The sequence below is a fragment of the Nannobrachium achirus genome (genome assembly GCF_963921795.1).
Source record: "Nannobrachium achirus genome assembly, chromosome: 7".
NCBI classification, from domain to species: Eukaryota; Metazoa; Chordata; class Actinopteri; order Myctophiformes; family Myctophidae; genus Nannobrachium; species Nannobrachium achirus.
This window is the reverse complement of record NC_137816.1, coordinates 1,780,948-1,800,327: the sequence shown is the minus strand read 5'-3', so window position 1 is coordinate 1,800,327 and position 19,380 is coordinate 1,780,948. Positions and strand designations below refer to the sequence as shown.

At 44.8% G+C, this 19,380-nt stretch overlaps 1 protein-coding gene across 1 annotated transcript in view; it reads left to right on the top strand.

The window, feature by feature from the left end:
- The window catches only part of mmp15b (matrix metallopeptidase 15b), a gene marked incomplete at its 3' end in the record, with an annotated part of 57,918 nt that overhangs the window by 23,759 nt on the left and 14,779 nt on the right, over positions 1 to 19,380 (top strand). Inside the window, 4 exon segments of the mRNA XM_080729534.1 lie at positions 6,156 to 6,317; positions 8,321 to 8,517; positions 19,135 to 19,263; positions 19,265 to 19,274. Of these exon segments, the coding sequence (XP_080585660.1) occupies positions 6,156 to 6,317; positions 8,321 to 8,517; positions 19,135 to 19,263; positions 19,265 to 19,274 (498 nt within the window).

The following is a 19,380-nucleotide window of genomic DNA, read 5'->3' as shown; positions in this document are numbered from 1 at the left end:
GATAATTAAAGCTCCTCCAGCTGAACAGACCTGGGAGAGCTGACATGATGTGAGTGCTCGTTGGCGGCTTTGTTACGCTCAGCTGTGCTGAATGAAGGTTTCAGTCCAACTGTCGCGCTGCGGAGCGGCGCAAAGCATGATGCTCCGCTGGGTCGTTATAATTCATTGCAAACAGCTGTCCCTACTGCCCTCCCAACCCCAGGAACACGCATTCATTTCAAACAGTCTTTTCCAATTTCCTCCGCGAGGCTAACCCAGTCAACTACATCATCTCTCATTTGTCAGGCTCCGCTCCTCGGCTTACCTCCATTAAAACCCATTTAGGCCTAAAATTATTGAATGCTTTAACCAGTGAAAAATAGCAGATATACAAGCTCACAGCGCGGCACCGAGTGCCGCGCTGCGAGCTTGTAGATCTGCTATTTTTGAAAAAATCATGATTTTTCTTTGCAAGTCTTTGAATATATCTATTTAAAAGCGAACATTTGTAAATCAAATATTTGCTTCTGGGGGGTCCCTGGAACAACATATTTTGAGATGGGGGGTCCGTGGCCAAATACCTGTAATTTTGGGGGTCCTTGACATGAAAAAGTTTGAGAACCACTGATTTAGAGGAAGGATTTAGAAGTCTGGTCAAAGATCGGGTCAAAGATATTCAAAGACTTGCACTCATTTTCACGATTTTTCAAAAATAGCAGATCTACAAGCTCGCAGCGCGGCACTCGGTGCCGCGCTGTGAGCTTGTATATCTGCTATTTTTCTAAAGTTAAAGCATAAAATAATGGTTAAAGTGGTTAAAATCTAACGCGACTCGGGCGCGTTCCAGGTATTTGAGAGTTAAACTTCAAAGTCTGTGCACGTTGACATCACATGTCCCTCGCCCCCAAAACGGTGCCTCCAAGTGGCTCTAAAATGTTACCCCCTCTAAGTAGCTCTGAGCATTACGTGGACACATCCTTGAGCATGAAAGCACACACACACACACACACACGTGCGTGTGCACACGTGCACATAGACACACATACACACACTCACACGTTTAGTGAGTCAGTAGATGACAGGGCAGGAAGCCCATTGTCACCAAATACCCCCTGGGCATCAAGGTTAATGGTTGAACAACCATTAAGAATAAGGGACAGAAAAGGGACTCTATTGTCTGTGTGTGTGTGTGTGTGTGTGTGTGTGTGTGTGTGTGTGTGTGTGTGTGTGTGTGTGTGTGTGTGTGTGTGTGTGTGTGTGTGTGTGTGTGTGTGCATGCGTGCGTGCGCGTGTGTGTCTGTCTGTGAGTGGGATTAGGTACACATGTGCAACTCTGTATTCATTATCTGTATAGCGTGCGTGTGTGCGTGCGTGCGTATGTGCGTGCGTACGTGCGTGTGTGCGCTCCAGTGTGTGGGAGGTGTTACAGGACAGATCACAGGGACAGTGGAATTCCACAGTAAGTGGGAGTGTGTCCCACTCGGGGAGATCAGTAGACTAGACCCATTGTTAACCCACCACCAGGCGCGTAAGTAAGCATACGCTGATTTTCTAGCTTCCGCTGCGTGTTAATGTGAACGCTGGCGTTCTCACTGGCCGCACACTGGACGCTCCACTCACACACTGTTGTCTGCGCCCGTTCTCATTGAAATGCATTGGCCCGACGTCCTGTGTCACATGGCCAGAGGAAACCTGCGCGCGCAATAAAATACCTTTACACTTGAAAACGGGGCAAAATGTGTACTTCATTTTTAAACGTTTATTTGAAAGGGACAGCACATATTAAAGGAGCTATAGTCAACTTTTTCTTGAAAAACGGATACTAAAATAAAAATAATGTTTCCAAAATATGTTATAAAAAAATAAGCTTCATATATGTGTTTCTATTCAAAAAATGACCACAAAAAGCGTAAAATAAGCTAGTAAAATAATGATAAAATAATCATTTTGGCCATTGTCAGACCGACACTTTGTTTACATTCTAGTCTATAGAAAAGTGTCGGCCCTACAATGAAAAAGTTGACTATAGCTCCTTTAACACCACACATAAAATGATGTGTCAACACAAAAGATTTTGAAAGAATGCACATTTCCATCTGTAGTCCCCATACAGAAAACAGGCAACGAGAGCACATACTAAAAGGCTACAAACAGAAGATTACAAAAAAAAAAAAAAAATGGCCTAGTTCTGACCTAAAATACAAGAGACTCAACTAGAAAATCTTTTGCCTATTTATAGATAGATAGATAGATAGATAGATAGATAGATAGATAGATAGATAGATAGATAGATAGATACCATTATTATCCCAAGGGGAAATTCAGTTGTCCAGTTGTAGCACAGCAGTATACTGTTATTTACAAAGTTACAGAGAAGTAAGAAAAAAGATAGATAAGAGGAAAAAAACAAGAGCAGTACAGTACCAATAAAGAGAAGGTGCATCAAGAGAGGGCGAATAATATATAAATATATATACATAAAGTGTCTTACAAAAGAGACCATAGCGGTCAATGCTAGTTAGTGCAACAAGTATCTCACTGTCATTGTTAAACAAAGCAAAATACTCAGAAACTACCAACACAACCGAAAATGTTCACATTTGATCGTCCATAAATCATCCTTTCAGTTGGACCTTAAAAGATGTAAAGGATAGACACGCTCTTATGTTAGTATAGATTGTTCAAATTACGCTTCCTTGAACTGAAAAGGAATTTTGCACAAAGGCTGTGTGTCTAGACTGCACCTCAACCACCACCTCTGGTGACGGCCCTTGTGCTGATGATGCCTGTGTCGGGCTTCTGTTTGATGAATTCCCCCCAGGAGGGGGAACATGCCTGTTTAAAGCGCTTCCAGTTATCAAAGGTAAAAAAAAAAGATATATTTTGAGGATGGATATCTTAGTAGAGAAAATGCACGATAAGCATTCGTTGTGTGTTTTTATCTTGCTGCTGCTGACTCGCTGCCATTGTCGGTGAATAACTTTTATCTTTTAAACCTGTTGACGCACACTGTTCTTGAACAACCTCTGTGAAACCGATATCCCGTCTGCCTGACAAAAACTCCTCCAAGCCAGCTAGCTGTATGACACATTGTCATGAGCGCTCCTCTATAAACAGCTGATGCACCGCGGTAGGCACAATCGCAGCAGAAGGTCACCACCCTTCGTTTGGGACCGAGCTAATCACTGGAACAAAGCCTGGGCCACTCCGGAGGAGCTGCTTTTGGCTGTTATTGGCGTTCATAAGACATGAAGCCTGATTTGTAGGCTTGTAGATCGCCTCTTGTCAACAACTGACACCGCGGTTGGACAAAAGTACAAACAATGCTTTTGTGTGCATCTCCTTGAGCAGGATTCCCCTTCGTTGCTTAATGAATCAGCTATGAGTCGGCGCTAAACGACCTGACCAAGCGAGAGAATGGATGGCGAAGCGTGAGAATAGCAGGGGGACTGAGTGGCCAGGCAACCCGGCAGAGAGCATTGTGTGTGTTTTCATTAAATAGAGTGTGAGAGAGACAGAGAAAGACAAGGGAAGGGCATCGGATACGTTGGCTGTTCTCCCGGCTTCTCTAAAGGCGTTTGAAGTTTTCCTCACCTTTCCTTTTCTGCCAAGTCAAATGGTTGTCACGGTTACCTCACAAAGCACCTTTCTCTGTCTTGCGCACACTCACTCTTCACCTCTCTCACTCAGTGGCGTCAGTTCAGCAAAAGCTAGGGTATGGCAAAGATGGGAGTCCTCATGGAAAAGAGGCATTACATTTTGTATAACACGGTTCTATCGTGAAAATAGCAGATCTACATGCTCACAACGCCTCGCAGCGCGAGGCGTTGTGAGCATGTAGACAATCGTTTTTTTACACAGGTTTCTACGGTTTCTTGGGCTGGATATGGCAGCCTGGAACGGTTGTTGGTAAGCGTGCCACAATTAACAATAATGCATTGCACCTGTGCAGCTGACCTGCGGAACCTGGGAATATACCATTTTGTCAAGATGGGGAGAATACAAGTGTGGAGAATATAATCATAATACCTTGTTAAAGTGACCATTTTGTTAGATTTTGCATTTGTAGTTATTTTACTGTAATTTAACAACATAATAACCAGCGCAGATAGACATAGAGACATTCATGGATTTATATTTAAAAGTAACTTTTATTTTTCCCCCTGGACACAGGGTATGGCAGCTGCATACCCCTGCCATACCCAATTGACGCCCCTTCTCTCACTGTCTCTCTGTCTCTCTCTCTCTCTCTCTGTCTCTCTCTCTGTCACTGTTAGCTGTGGCTTAGCAAACCATGAGGATATTCATGTGACTCTAAAATTAACCTGGAGGGCTGAGAGGGAGAGAAAGTGTGTGCGTGTGTGCACGCGCATGCGTGCACGCGTGCGTTTGTGAGAAACAGAGACAGACAGAGATAGAGACGCGGGGGTAAGAATGTGAAACGACAGGCATCCGGAGCATCTCCTCTCCTTCTCTGGCGTGGAAGGAGAGGGATGACATCACCCTAGTTCTATTAGGCCATGCGGCGGCCAATGATGTCACATGATGCAGGCACACGTCCGTTCGCCGTCGGCCCCTCTGTTCAGACAAAGGTCAAAGGTCAATTAGAAGCAAGGGCCAGGGAACAAAAGAAGCAGTGAGCGAGCGGGAAGTACCCCAGTGGTCTGCTGGCCCTGCTACAGAGATGACCCATCTAACATATAATTTTCCGAATGTCTGTCTGTCTGAGTGTCTGTCTGTCTGAAACCGCGTTTCTCCTCAGTGGCTGGAGCAATTGATCTGAAATCGCATCACCATCAGCATATGAACACACCTGACATAACTGTGAAGCCCGTTTGTCACTTTCACAAATCGTATGCTGTATAATTGCATTTTTTAGGTGTATCTATATCTATTTAGCCTACAGTACCTTTTGTGACCACACATGTTAAGGGAGGGGCGCTGTTGTTCAGGCCATGCACAATCACACACAAACCCACACACACACACACACGGGGGGGGGGGGGGGGGGGGGGGGAATGTGTGTGTGCGCAGGCGGGTGGGCGGGGGGGGGGGTGGTTCTGGCCCTGTTACAGATGTTGTCCAAAATCATGCAGATCGGTACACAGTATCTCTGTAGCCGTTAAATGGAACGGGTATTTCTTACATTGATGCTCCTACATATTAGCATGCAAGCACCAGTTAAAGTTACTTTCCATCCCTCATATACTGTGTGCACAGTGCACATCCCATAATCCACACACTGCACATCATTTCGGAGCTCATATCTTTGAACGGGTAAGGGCTAGTAGGAATGGTTCAGCGAAAATCTAAAGGAATTGTCTTTTTTTTTTTACCGTGTTGGGGCTTTTTTTCAGATGGCCGTCTGCAGGAAGTCCTTTGTGAGAGAGAGAGGGAGTTGACACGGCGGTCAGTGTGTCACAGCTGCATGCCCATGCCCTGTCGTCGCCATGTTAATGGTTAATGCATAATTGTCTCTGTGGCAACGAAACAGACAACAGCAGCCTTTGATTGGATAGAAATGTATGCGCAAAAAAAGAAAAAAGCCAAGATTGGTATCGGTGAATGATTAGCGTGTCTGTCTGTGATGCATTTCTCAGATATGTGGAGAAGGGCCTTCACTGGCACATTCTCGGGACATTAATTCCAAGGACGGAGCATGTTTCTGCTGACTGTAGCACGTGCTGCTGTCTTAAACTCCCGTGCTTTTGATAAGACAAACATGTGTATATATGCACGCACGCACGCGCACACACACACACACACACACACACACACACACACACACACACACACACACACACACACACACACACACACACACACACACACACACACACACGCACGCAGATGCACATGCAGTACGCTCTGGAAACTGAAATTAAGAACCTGGAAAGACGTCCAGTTTTTAATAACCTGCCTTTATATAATCGGGCATATGGCTAGCTGGGGTCTGGCTGTGGTGATGTTGTAATGGCGGACTCAAATTATGGATAAAGCACAACGGATGTGTTTTTTGTTTGTTTGTTTCTTTTTTTTCCTTCCTTTTCTCTGATCATGCTGAGCTATGTGGTGTTGTGTTGTACTGTATTGTGATTCGTGGTACTTTGAGTGCAGAACATTGCAATATTCTCTCTTAATATCTTCTCCTCTGTTCTCTCCATCCATCCTTCCAGGTAATGATCTGTTCCTGGTAGCGGTCCACGAGCTGGGCCACGCCTTGGGCCTGGAACACTCCAACAACCCGCTGGCCATCATGGCTCCGTTCTACCAGTGGATGGAGACGGACGACTTCCAGCTGCCAGAGGACGACCGCCGGGGGATTCAGCAGATCTACGGTGGGTTCAGGGACAGTCAGGGACGTGCTGGGCCCCTGATACAGCCCGGGAAAAAGAGTTGTAGAGGCCCTCGTTGCATGCTATAGAGAGAGATCTCTCTATAGCGCTGCTGCTACTCAAAGATTTGCCATTTCAGATCATGACAAGTGACAAGCCAGTGGGCCAATTACTGTACATGAGTTATATTTCGTCGTTGTCGGGTGGAAACCTTGTATGTCCAAAACCGTTTGTTTTGTATTTATCATTTTAAAAATGATTTAAACTAGTGAAAACAGCCGATCTACAAGCACACAACGCCTCGCACCGCGAGGCGTTGTGTGCTTGTAGATGCCTAGCATGCTTTTTGCTGACTTCCAGATGTTCAAATACAAGGTTCAGTAAGGTGATGGTAGCATCAGACACTCCTCTCTTAGCCCTGTATGCGAATTGCATAGGGTCCAGGAGACACTCCGTTTTCTCCAGGAGTTCTTCCTTAACAAGTCTCTCAAATGACTTCACAACCATAGAGGTTAAGGCCACCGGTCTAAAGTCATTTAGAGCCTTTGGGCGAGGACCCTTAGCGACCGGTACCACAATGGACCGCTTCCATAAAGCTGGCACCCTCTGCTGAGTAAGAGACAACTGGAAAAAAAAAAAGAAATAGGGCCTAATTGTTCTGCACAAACGTTAAGTAGACGGCCACCTATGTTGTCTGGGCCTGGACTTTTCTTAGGTTTACACCCTTTAAAGCACCTGATCACATTCTGCTCATCAAAGCATGATGATGATGATGATGCATGAACCTTGGACATCAACAACCCCTACCTACGTTCAGAGTGTTGCTCTTTGAAACCATGCATGTCAAATCTGGTGTAGAACCCATTAAACTCCTCTGCTAACTGCAGATCTGAGGAAGTCAAAAATGTAAAAAATGTACGGTCACCTTGGGTGGTACCAATTTGTGAAGATATCAGAATTGGCTCCAGGCCTATCTTATATTACATTTGTAAACTGCAGCCAGCGGTTTTTGTTTTGTAAACTGCAGCCAGCGGTTTTTGTTTGGTACTAGACAGACACGACCAAATCCAGCTCTCCAATTGGCTATAACGTCCGCCCAGTCCAGGGGATCTTAACGTCCGCCCAGCCCATGGATCTGTAACCCTACACCAGCCCATACAACAAGCCTGCAAGCAAGAGAGAGAGAGAGAGAGAGAGAGAGAGAGAGAGAGAGAGAGAGAGAGAGACACACAGTGAGAGCGAGCGAGCGAGCAAGAGAGAGAGAGAGAGAGCAAGAGAGAGAGAGAGAGAGAGAGAGAGAGAGAGAGAGAGAGACAGTGAGAGAGAGCGAGAGAGAGAGAGGCTTGAGAGAGAGAGAGACAGTGAGAGTGAGTGAGAGAGACGCTTACAGTCCCCGTGGGTCTATACGAAAGTGAAACTTTACAACGGCATGGAGAAAGGCAGCAGAACAGTCCTCAATTATTCATTATTTTCCTCACCGACACCAATGGAGTAAGGGACGTGTTTCAGCTCAATCAGCCTTCATCTGATTTGTTCAACATGCAACCATGGAATAATTATAACTTTAATTGAAAGCACTTGGTCAACTTTGGAATTGGAAGCCAAGCCCCCCCCCCCCCCCAAGTAAGTGCATGCATGTAAGACACTGCTACGTGCTGCTGCTGTCTGAGCCTCTCCACTGTCCCCAGTGAGGGCGGAGAATTTCACGTAATCCCCCTCCCCTCTTAGTACTTTTCCGCTACTTGCACTTCAATCTACTCCCAACAGTACAGCAGGACTTTCAATACTCTCCCCTCCCAGTATTTTTCCGCTACTTCCAGTCTTCCACTACAATCTGTAAATGTGAGCGGCCGCGTTAGCGGCCGCGAATTTCTAGTTTAAGTACATTTTGATACAAATTTTGAATTCCAGACTTTATGTATATCCACATTGCAGTATTGATACTTTTACATTGGAGTACTTTTCCCCTCAGCATACAAGTCCTGACCAGCCCTTATAACAAACAGGTCAGCAGGACAGCAGCCCTACTCAGGCCCTGCCCACGGTGACCCCCCGCCGCCCGGACCCTCGGCCCCCGCAGACGCCCCCCCGCCACCCCGACCGGCCCAGGACCACCGACAGACCGGACCACTACGGCCCCAACATCTGCGAGGGGAACTTCGACTCGGTCACCATGCTCCGAGGAGAGATGTTTGTCTTCAAGGTAAGGGATGCAACGCACCAAGGGGTCCTTTGCAGACAGGCAATACTTTCGTATAAGGCATCAAAGAATCTCTGTTCTTTAACCCATTTAGACACATTACACATTATTGTGTGTCATTATTTTTATGCTTTAACTATTGAAAAATAGCAGATATACAAGCTCACAGCGCGGCACCGAGTGCCGCGCTGCGAGCTTGTAGATCTGCTATTTTTTGAAAAAGTTGTGAAAATGTGTGCAAATCTTTGAATATATGTATTTTTAAAGCGAACGTTTGTAACTCAAATTTTGCTTCTGGGGGATCCCTGGAACTAGATATTTTGAGATGAGGGTCCTTCACATGAAAAGGTTTGAGAACCACTGACATAGTAGTCTCTCAAGAACAGACTAACTGAGCTCCAGTTAAGTGAAAAGGACCTTTTCTTTGATGATGGCTAGCCAGATTGCTGACATAGAAACATAGTTTTTTTTTTTTATAAATCTTAGAAGGATTCAAAAGACACTTATAGAATCGGGTCAAAATTCTAATGTTCACAATTTTTCAAAAATAGCAGATCTACAAGCTCGCAGCGCGGCACGGCACACATGCTGTGAGCTTATATGCTATTTTTCAATAGTTAAAGCATAAAATAATGATACACAATAATGTGTACCCGTTATAAATGGGTTTTAATGTCTTTATTCAAAGGAGGACACACACGAGGACACACAAGTTGGCTCTCTTCAAGAGAGCCAACTTGTGTGTCCTCGTGTTGACCTGTGGCGGTTTCTTCTACAGAGAAGAAACTGTTGACTTCTTGAGTATATAAAACAGCACAGGAAATCTGGTGTGTGTGCGTGCGGTTGCGTTACCTTTACCGCACTCTCCGGGATGGCCTGCGGGGCCTTTCAGGCAGGTGTACGTCTGACCGGTGCCTGTTTTCAATCAGGTCCTCGCTGGTCGTAAAACAGCAGGCACGCTGTCTTTTATGGGACGGAACGCTGTTAAAGGGGCGGGGTGGGGGGTGCGGCCACTTGTGACTCTCAGGTGTGTGTCTTTAAAGCCCTCGCTGGTCCCTCACAAACCCTCCATATGAGCTGTGGCAGCAGTAAGCTATTAGCAGTAAGCTATTAGCAGCAGTAAGCTAGCAGCAGTAAGCTATTAGCAGCAGTAGTAAGCTAGCAGCTGGGCTTCCCTCCATGGGAAGTCTAACATTCTCTCGGCCACTACGTAAGCCAGTGTTATGCAGTGTTGATTTCGTCGACCAAAAACCATGACGAAAACTACCTTTTTTCACTGACGAAAACTGAATAAAAACCAAGCTATGATGACTAAAGTTATGACTAAACATGCTGACCATTTTGTCAACAAATAAAAACTAGACTAAAATGTTACGGTGTTACCATTTTCCGCGCGTGATTCCTAAACCCACCAGGATTGAGTTAAGACCCGCCTCGCGGAAACGCGAGGACTTCCAGGAGTGGCTGAAATCCCTGCCTGACACATGGAGGGTGGATAAAGTCAGAGGCATGAAGACTTGTACTTGAGAAAAGCCTGCATTTGCTCAATGCACAACTATTAATTTCTCACTACAGTGCTCAAAATAAACTGTGCTAAAAAAACTTGAAACTGACTGTGCTTAATAAAGGGAAAACTTTGTAACTTGCTAAAGAGAAAATCGTACTGAGAAAGCTATTAATTTGTCACTACTGTGCTCAAAATAAAAACTCTTACTGATTATCAGTTAAATTGTTATGGTTTGGATATGGCTTTGGGCCTATTATGCTGCGTGTATTATTGTAATGGATCAGTAGGTAGTAGGTAGTCCTACTTTGCAATTGAGCGAGCAGCACTAGCGTTCATGGGCACTTTCATACTTAAGATTATCGAGAGGAGGCGGGTTTTAACTCAATCCTGGTGGGTTTAGGAATCACGCATTTTCCGCATGCAGCTGCAGTAAGTGAAAATCTGCCATTTCGATGCCATCACGGCCCTGACAAAAATAGGTTTTAGTTAAATCAGCTGTAGATTTAGTCAACTAAAATCTTATGATATTTAGTAAACTAAAACTAAACTAAAACATTTCTAAAAAACTTAACAGAATTTTAAACTAAATAAAAATGTGTGTCAAAATCAACACTGGTCTTAACCAGGTCTGTAATTCAAATGGAGATGAGAGGACATACTGGACATATTTAGCCTGACACTCAGCCTGAATTGACATTTCGTTTCACTCCATTATTCAGTCTGAAGTTGCTACCACCCAGGGCGATTTCTGGGATGGGCGTTGCCAAAGAGGCAGTCTTCTGCGATTGGTTCACCGTCTGACCAACACAACAGTAGCAAAGCAGATGACGCAGTGTTGTTATGTGTGGCTGGCTAGTGGCTAGCCTGTTGCTTGTGTGTGCGGTCCCGTCCGGCGGCGGCGAATTGCACATGAGTTCTGGGAAACCACCCACACTGATCACAAGACGCTGATTCACGACGCTGATTCGCCGTACGGATTTTCGAACGAGGAAAGCCTCTTCAATGAGAGCAATTCTAGACCCCTGAATCGCCAAAACAACATTTTAAAGGGGTGTGGCTATAGCGATTCAGGGTCTGGAACTAGGCTAGGACATATTAGGACTGCAACATGAATTCTGATGATGGAGGCAGGATGCTCTTATTGAAACACTTTGTGAGTGGTAGGTAAGAATAGATTTCACTTTGTCTGCCTTACAGGGAATGATAAGAGGGTACATAAGCAAGCACCCATGCAGTTATTACGTGGGAGCTGATGCTGCCTTCTGTTAGGGCTGTCACAATTATTACATACGGTAATCGTTTACATGTTGAAAATGTTTATATTATGTTCAAACATTTAAAAAAATAGTGGAAATAGCTGATCTTCTAGATCGGCTATTTCCACTTTCAATGTTCTGTTTAAAGTGTAAAGTTGTCAAATATGTCCTTCATTTCTTTGTATATTTATGTGTGATATCTACCATGTGCAACTTCAGAGCCTTCAAGCCAAACAGAAATGTAATTGTCAACGACAAAAACACAATTAAATCGTTAATCGCAATTATTTGAGTGACAATTAATCATCATGTAAAATGTCATAATCGTGACGGCCCTGCCTTCTGTTTCCGCAGCCCGCTTGTGTGCGGGCAAAATTAGACCTAGGATGTTGCAACCTGCACTTAAAGGACAACTACTCCCTAAAACACTTCTAGGCTCATTTTCCTACTTATATTGATCCAAAATTACTGTCCATGGGGTCTATTAGGCACAAATGCCCCTGTTGTCCAGTTTCCCCAGCAGAACCCAGCAGTTCTCATAGCACAGAGTGGAGCTTATAAGCCTATCGCTTTTACACTATTTGCTGTGGTCAAAAGTGTTTTTATTTTTCATGAATGTGGTACTAGTTGTCACATTATTTATGAGATTGTGGTGGCTTGTGTTGGACAACCAAGGCATGGATGTGTTTGTAATGACAACTGGTAACACATTCATGAAAAAGAAAATCACTTTTGAACACAACAAATAGTGTAAAAGCGATAGGCTTATAGGCTCCACTCTATGCTATGACAACTGCTGGGGAAACTGGACAACAGGGGCATTTGTGCCTAATAGACCCCATGGACAGTCTTTTGGGATCAATATAAGAAGGAAAATGAGTCTATAAGTGTTTTAGGGCGGAGTTGTCCTTTAATGCTGAATGAACACTGAACACGCAGACTGGTCTGTCATCCTTGCTCCTGGAGAGATATTCCACCACGCTACCAGTCATGTGGCCCTGGTCCTTTGCGTGCTGGTGATCTTTGGCTTTGAGGGATATTCATGACTTCTTTAGTGATTACATGACCCTTGGTTGTTCGTGCATGTCTGCACAGACTCCAGAGAGTCTGGATATGACACATTAGTGTCAGTGAAGTTCTCTTTAGAACATATAATGCTTAGAGCAGGGGTCTTCGACGTTTTCAGGCCAAGGACCCCTTAGCTGAGAGAGAGATGAAGCAGGGACCCCCAGATTCCATATAGTTTCATCATTTAACGGCACAATCATCAGTGTATTTTGGATTCATGTCAATTTGTGTCTTCAGATATTTAACCACTTGAACTGTCAATACTTAATAAACTGGACCTTTCACTCTGTACTTAGTCTGCTCTTTTTCCCCTCTACACCAAACCTCTTTGCCTGAAAATAGCCGATCTACAAGCTCACAACGCCTCGCAGCGCGAGGCGTTGTGAGCTTGTAGATCTGCTATTTTCGGATAACGTTCTCAGAATATGGACGTCAGGGTTCAATTGGTTAACTCTTATTCTGCCAGATGTTGTTATTTATTATTGGGTTTTGTGCCAGCAAAAGCACCTTACCTTTGCGATGATATAGACAAAGGTGTATTATTTTTTTTTTTGAAATGTTCTCTTAAAGAGTGTGCCGTGGCTCTACCAGCAGTAGGGGGCAGCCTCATGCAAGAATTAATGTGAAAATGGTCTCAGCTCGACGCTTGCTTGTCAAGGCTGTTCAAGGCTGATGAGTCGCTACAGAGCAATAGATCCAGAGAAAAACACATGGAACAGTGTTGTGACTCCATTGATGTTAACGTCCAGTTGGATTTTAAGAGTACTTTTATGGGAGCTGTTTCAACGGTAGACACCCGCGCGACACCTCAACAGGTTACAGACATCAAACCAAGGTACAAAAGAACGAGCCAAAGAACGTACAATTGGCATTATCGGGCCGTCAAAAATGGGGCGAACGGGAACGTTCAAAGCAGTATAAGAGTTAATATAAAAAAGGAGAAAAAAGGTTTCTATCACACAAAGATTTGGAGGACCCCCTTTTGTAACTCTGAGGACCCCCTAGGGGTCCCGGACCCCCTGTTGAAGACCCCTGGCTTAGAGTAAGTTCACTTTTGATGTAACACCCAAAAAATAAATATTTAGTAAATACATAATAGTTTAAATCATTTTTAAAATGATAAATACAAAACAAACGGTTTTGGACATACAAAGTGTCCACCCGACAACGACGAAATATAACTCATGTACAGTAATTGGCCCTCTGGCTCGTCACTTGTCATGATCTGAAATGGTAAATCTTTGAGTAGCAGCAGCAGTGCTATAGAGAGAGATCTCTCTCTATAGCGCGCAATGAGGGCCTCTACAACTCTTTTTCCTGGGCTGAATCAGGGGCCCAGCACGTCCCTCTATCTGTGACAGAGGTCACAGGAGGTGTCCAGTGCTGGCAGCACTGAACAAAGAGATTGTGTTCTGATATGACAGAGAGCAGTAGACAGAGAATATCAAGACCACGGCCTGCTGCTGTCACTAGTGCACGTTCACTGTGGACGGACCTTGTCTCAGTCAACAACATTGGCTGAGAGATCTGGTGTATTACCAGACTCCATCTAATAAGATCTTAATAACAGGATCAGGACTAAACTCCTGGCCAACATGGACAACCCCTCTCACCCCCTACATGACGCTGTGAAAGGGCAGAAAAGCTCCTTTTGCAACAGACTGTTACATCCAATTTGCAAAAACGAACGATATAAGAGATATTTTCTGCCCACAGCAATAAGACTGTACAACTCCTCATCTGGTTGGCTTGACCAGGCCAGTTAGGATGGGGGATGTGGGATACACGTTTTTCAGATCTCTATTAGTAATGTTTTGGTTTGGTTTGTCAGTTATTTAGTAACATTTTAACTTGCTTAGATGCATTTCTTTTAGATATTTATTATTATCATGTGTTTTCATTGATGTCTTTTTGAGCTGCTGTAACGCTTGAATTTCCCCTCGGGGATCAATAAAGTACCTACCTACCTACCTACTAACTATCAGTGTGTGTGTGTGTGTGTGTGTGTGTGTGTGTGTGTGTGTGTGTGTGTGTGTGTGTGTGTGTGTGTGTGTGTGTGTGTGTGTGTGTGAGTCTGACATTGAGCAGTACAGTGCCCACGCTTGGCTTCTTCCATGCAGAAAAATATGTATTTGCATGTTTCAGAATGTCCAAAGCTAGCTAACTAGCAACCCATATGTACAGTGCGTGAGTACTGCGCGTGTGCGTGTGTATATCCAGGCTGTATGGGCCAGAAAGCCAGGCAGTGATCACTGGACACTTGGTTTTCATCTGCAGGTCTCAAGTGGGTGCTTGATGCACTTTGTTGTGCACCAATCTGCAAGCTTGTAGATCTGCTATCTTCAGTGCACGACGTCGGCGCGCAACTAAGCTTAAATCACCCTTTATAGCCGTCTCTCTCCTTCTCCCCCCACTGATAAGAAAGGCTAGCTCTGCTAAAAGGCAGATGTACCTTGATGTGTAACTTGGTGTGTGTGTGTGTGTGTGTGTGTGTGTGTGTGTGTGTGTGTGTGTGTGTGTGTGTGTGTGTGTGTGTGTGTGTGTGTGTGTGTGTGTGTGGGTGTGTCTTAAGGTAATTGCAGCATTCCTCTTTTCCACTTTTCTGTTCCTTCAGAACACATTGAAATGCTTTCAGTCATGTCACTTGTCTGTGTTCTGTTGTCTCTTCTCTTCTCTTCTCTTCTCTTCTCTTCTCTTCTCTTCTCTTCTCTTCTCTTCTCTCCCTCATACTCCTGCTCTGATTCTAACAACCAGTATACCGGTATGTAAGCCATTTACCATGAGAGGGAGTGGGTTGTTGGCTGATTTACCACTGTTTCAGGGTTGTGGCACGAGGCGAAAGTGCCACAACCCTGAAACAGTGGTAAATCATTCAACAACCCACAACCCTCAAATGGTAAATTGCTTTTCTACCACTTCTACCATATAAATGAAAGGAAACACAGTGGTAACTTGCAAGGTTATTTAGTTACAATCATTAATTGTTTCAGCAACACAACAGTGGGCGGGGTCCATGAGCCAACTCAAGGTTGTTGGCTGATTTACCACTGTTTTAAGCCAATAAGAATCCAGTATCTGAACATGTGAACACAAAAAGTGGTAGAAATTGTGCTCTTCTCTCATCATAACTATTCTTGACCATGAAGCTATTCTGGTCTGCTGTGGCTACTGTCGCCGATCTACAGCATGCAATAATATTAACCTCTTCTCTTCCCTTCTGCTATGCTCTATTCCAGGGGTATTCAGAGGTAGTATACAAGGGTTACGTGGGAGGGAAAAAAGGTGGGAAAAAAAGTGAACCTGTTGATACAGTATGTAAGATTTGATAAGTGTTCAAAACCAAATTAAGTCTAAAACGTGACTAGCACAACTGTTAGGTGCCCTCCAGACTAGGCGCGGTCACCGCCTCCTAGTAATTCATTTTCCATGAGAGGCGGGCGGCTTTCTCTGCGCAGCGACGTTTTGGGGCGGCGAGGAGAGCGGGCGCGGTCCCGTGGAATCCCCCGCGAGCGTGCTCGTTTGTGCATGCGTACGCGGGCGGCGAGAGATGGATCGTGTTCATCTTTGTGAAATACCGCGCGGCGTTTACTCACTGACCGAAGGTCGCAGTTTAGTTTGTGAAACGGCTCATACTGACTCCGTCTGGACGTGTGCACTTTTTTACGGTCGCTTGTCGCCCTGAGGCGTCTTACTAATATTAATACTATTCTATTCTATTCTATTCTATTCTGCAAGCTATGTTTACTTCTGTGCAGGGCTGTGGTCCATTCCATTCAGTGTTTCAATGCTGTGTTGTCTGTTTTCCAAGGGTGTGTGTGTGTGTGTGTGTGTGTGTGTGTGTGTGTGTGTGTGTGTGTGTGTGTGTGTGTGTGTGTGTGTGTGTAAAGGCTAGCTGTGTCTGCCAGGAAGAAGAAGCTCTGAGCTTACCGTACATTACCCAGGACAACCTCCACTATTGACTCACTAATAAATGAGTCAGATGGTTGCGGGAGTAAATCTATCTGCTGGTGTGTGTGTGTGTGTGTGTGTGTGTGCGTGCGTGCGTGCGTGCGTGCGTGTGTGTGTGTGCGTGTGCGTGCGTGTGTGTTCATGCACGCGTGCACTCGTACATTCAATTCAATAAATTGCAGTACATCTGTGCCTATTTCTGGTGTATATTTCTACACAGGGTTATTGGGCAGGGTCGGAGCCCAGGTTTAGGATTACGTCTCGGGTAAAGCATTATGATTAGGGTAAAAGTCAGTAATAAGTACAAGTAAGTCCGCAGGTTTAAGCTCACCTTAACAAATGGATGTAGTCCATGCAAGGTCCTAACAAGTGTGTGCGTGTGTGCGTGCGTGTGTGCGTGCATGTGTGTGTGCAGCCGATCCCCGTGTTATCCTCCCTTGGGATGGGTCTGTTATCACCCCTGTCATGCCTTGGCCAAGGCTCAGTAGTCAGACTACCACTACCAGGAGGCTGGTAGTTCCGATATCACCCATAGACTTGTCATTGCAATGCGCATGCGCCAACGCACGTTCTCTGGAATAACGTACTGGTGGCTCCCTGTGAGAATCGAACCCGGGTCTGAGTTTTACTAGTCCCCATGCTCTACCAACTTGAGCTAACGAGACGGTTGGAAATCGCTTGTTCTTTTGTCTGCTCTTATTTTTGACAACGTGGATACTCCTTTATTTGAGCAGTCCCCTGGTCAAAATTTACTATTCTGTCCATAACGGCACATAATTCGGTAACGCCGCTGAGTCGGGCTCAGGCGCCGTTCGCCACCGCTCGTCGCGGCGACTCGGCTTCGCTATCGCTCGCCTCGGCGGCTCCTCACGGGGCTCATCGGCGCCTGAGACGGCGCGGCTCCGTCGTCTATAGTGGCTGTGAAACGGTAGCGTCGGGTGGCTGATGTCACTGGGCGCGGTATCGAATCTCGCTTCGGGGAGCAACTTTTTTTTTTCTTTCTTCTCGGCTGATATTAAGGTTGATATTGGGACTACCCAGCTACTGGTAGCTGGTAGTCTGACTACTGAGCCTTCTCTAAGGTATGACAATTTTGATAACAGTCCCATAGCAAGGATATGATAACACGTGTATCAGGTGGTGTGTGCGTGTGTGCGTGTGTGTGTGTGTGGGGGGGGTGGGCGGGTGCACACCTTGTAATAATGAGCAAACATTTTTGTGCTTGTGGTTAAATTGGAGGAGACGACATCTACTGTTTAGCCACTCTGGGTAATTCCCCCACATTACCACTGCACATTTTTGTGCTGACTTGAACAAATGCAGTTTAACAGTTCTTTGTAAAAAAAAAAAAAAAAGGCTGCATCATGCATGTCGCAAGCAAGCCCAGGGCAACAGAGGGCTGTGTGTGTGTGCGTGTGTGTGTGCGTGTGTGTGTGTGTGTGTGTGTGTGTGTGTGTGTGTGTGTGCGTGCGTGCGTGCGTGCGTGTGTGCGTGCGTGCGTGTGTGCGTCTCTGTGTTGGGTAAACACAGGAGGACATGTGATACAGCCAGGGAGCAGAGAGTACTGGATATTATTAGCCTGTTAGAGGCTTTAGCAGTTGCCGGTTCATGCAGCGTTCAGGTTCACTTATCATGTGTACTTATAGCAGAGGCAGCCGGGCCAATAACCACAGTCCTTATCAGACCATTATAGGCCCAGTGGGGGGGGGGATATCACAGTCAGCTGACTGAGAAAGGGCACCACACACTCCATACCAGTATTACTCTATAACACGGCCAAGTCCTCAGTGTGTGTAACTTTCATTCTGCTGGTGTACCAGTGTTGTTTTTGACAGCAAATTTTGATTTAGTTTTATTCATAGTCATTTGAATAAATGTAATTTAGTTTAGTCTTAATTTAGTCACCTGAAAAGTTTTAGTTTAGTCTAATTTTAGTCGACTAAATGTAATAAGATTTTATGGTGACTAAATCTACAGTTGATTTAGTCGACTAAAATGTATTTTGGCAGGCCTTGATGGCATCAAGGCCTGGCATACACACGCGTTTTGAGCTTGTAGATCTGCTATTTTCAGCACGCAACACCTGAGAGCAACCAAACATAAAACGACTCTCTTCAGCACTAGTCCCTCCCTAACGTTTTAGTCTAGTTTTTATTTTGTTGACGAAATTGTCAATATATTTAGTCTTAGTTTTAGTCATCACAGCTTAGTTTATATTTAGTTTTTATTTAGTTTTTGTCAGTGAAAAAAACACAGTCGACACACATTTTTCGTCATAGTTTTAGTTGACGAAATCAACTCTGTGGTGTACAAATGGAAAGGTCCATTAGAGTTCATTATTAATCCTCACATTTACAGAGTATGTTTCTATGTTTCCATATACCGTACTATGTCTGTCTTTTAAACATGCAAAGGAGGTGGAACTGTAATTTTATTTTATTTAACATTTCGACACAGTAAAGGGTATATCATACAAATTGATATCAAGGTATATAAATATCATACTTTTCACTGTGTCAAAAAACTGTGGAAAAATTAAATAGAGGTTATTGCATCGAGCTGTGCTGTGGGATATTTGCTATAGCAAGGAATTGAATCCATCTTTATGAGTTGCTTTGGCCTGGAAGAAGAGACAGAGCTAAGGTAGAACCTTTTGTGTTCAGTTGCTGTTATCCGTAGCTAAGGATAAGAAGGGATAAGTAAACACACACACACGCAACCACACGCCACACACACACACACACACACACACACACACACACACACACACACACACACACACACACACACACACACACACACACACACACACACACATTTGACTGTGTGTTGTCCTTGCAGGTCCGTTGGTTCTGGCGTGTGCGTAGGAACAGGGTTCTGGATAACTACCCCATGCCCATTGGCCACTTCTGGAGGGGGCTGCCCGGGGACATAGACGCGGCCTACGAGAGACACGACGGGAAGTTTGTCTTTTTTTAAAGGTATGCAACTCCACACGTGCACACACACACATGCACACACACCACAACACCTGTTCCATTACATCAACCTGATTCAAATGTTTATGTTAAAATCACTATTTTGTCA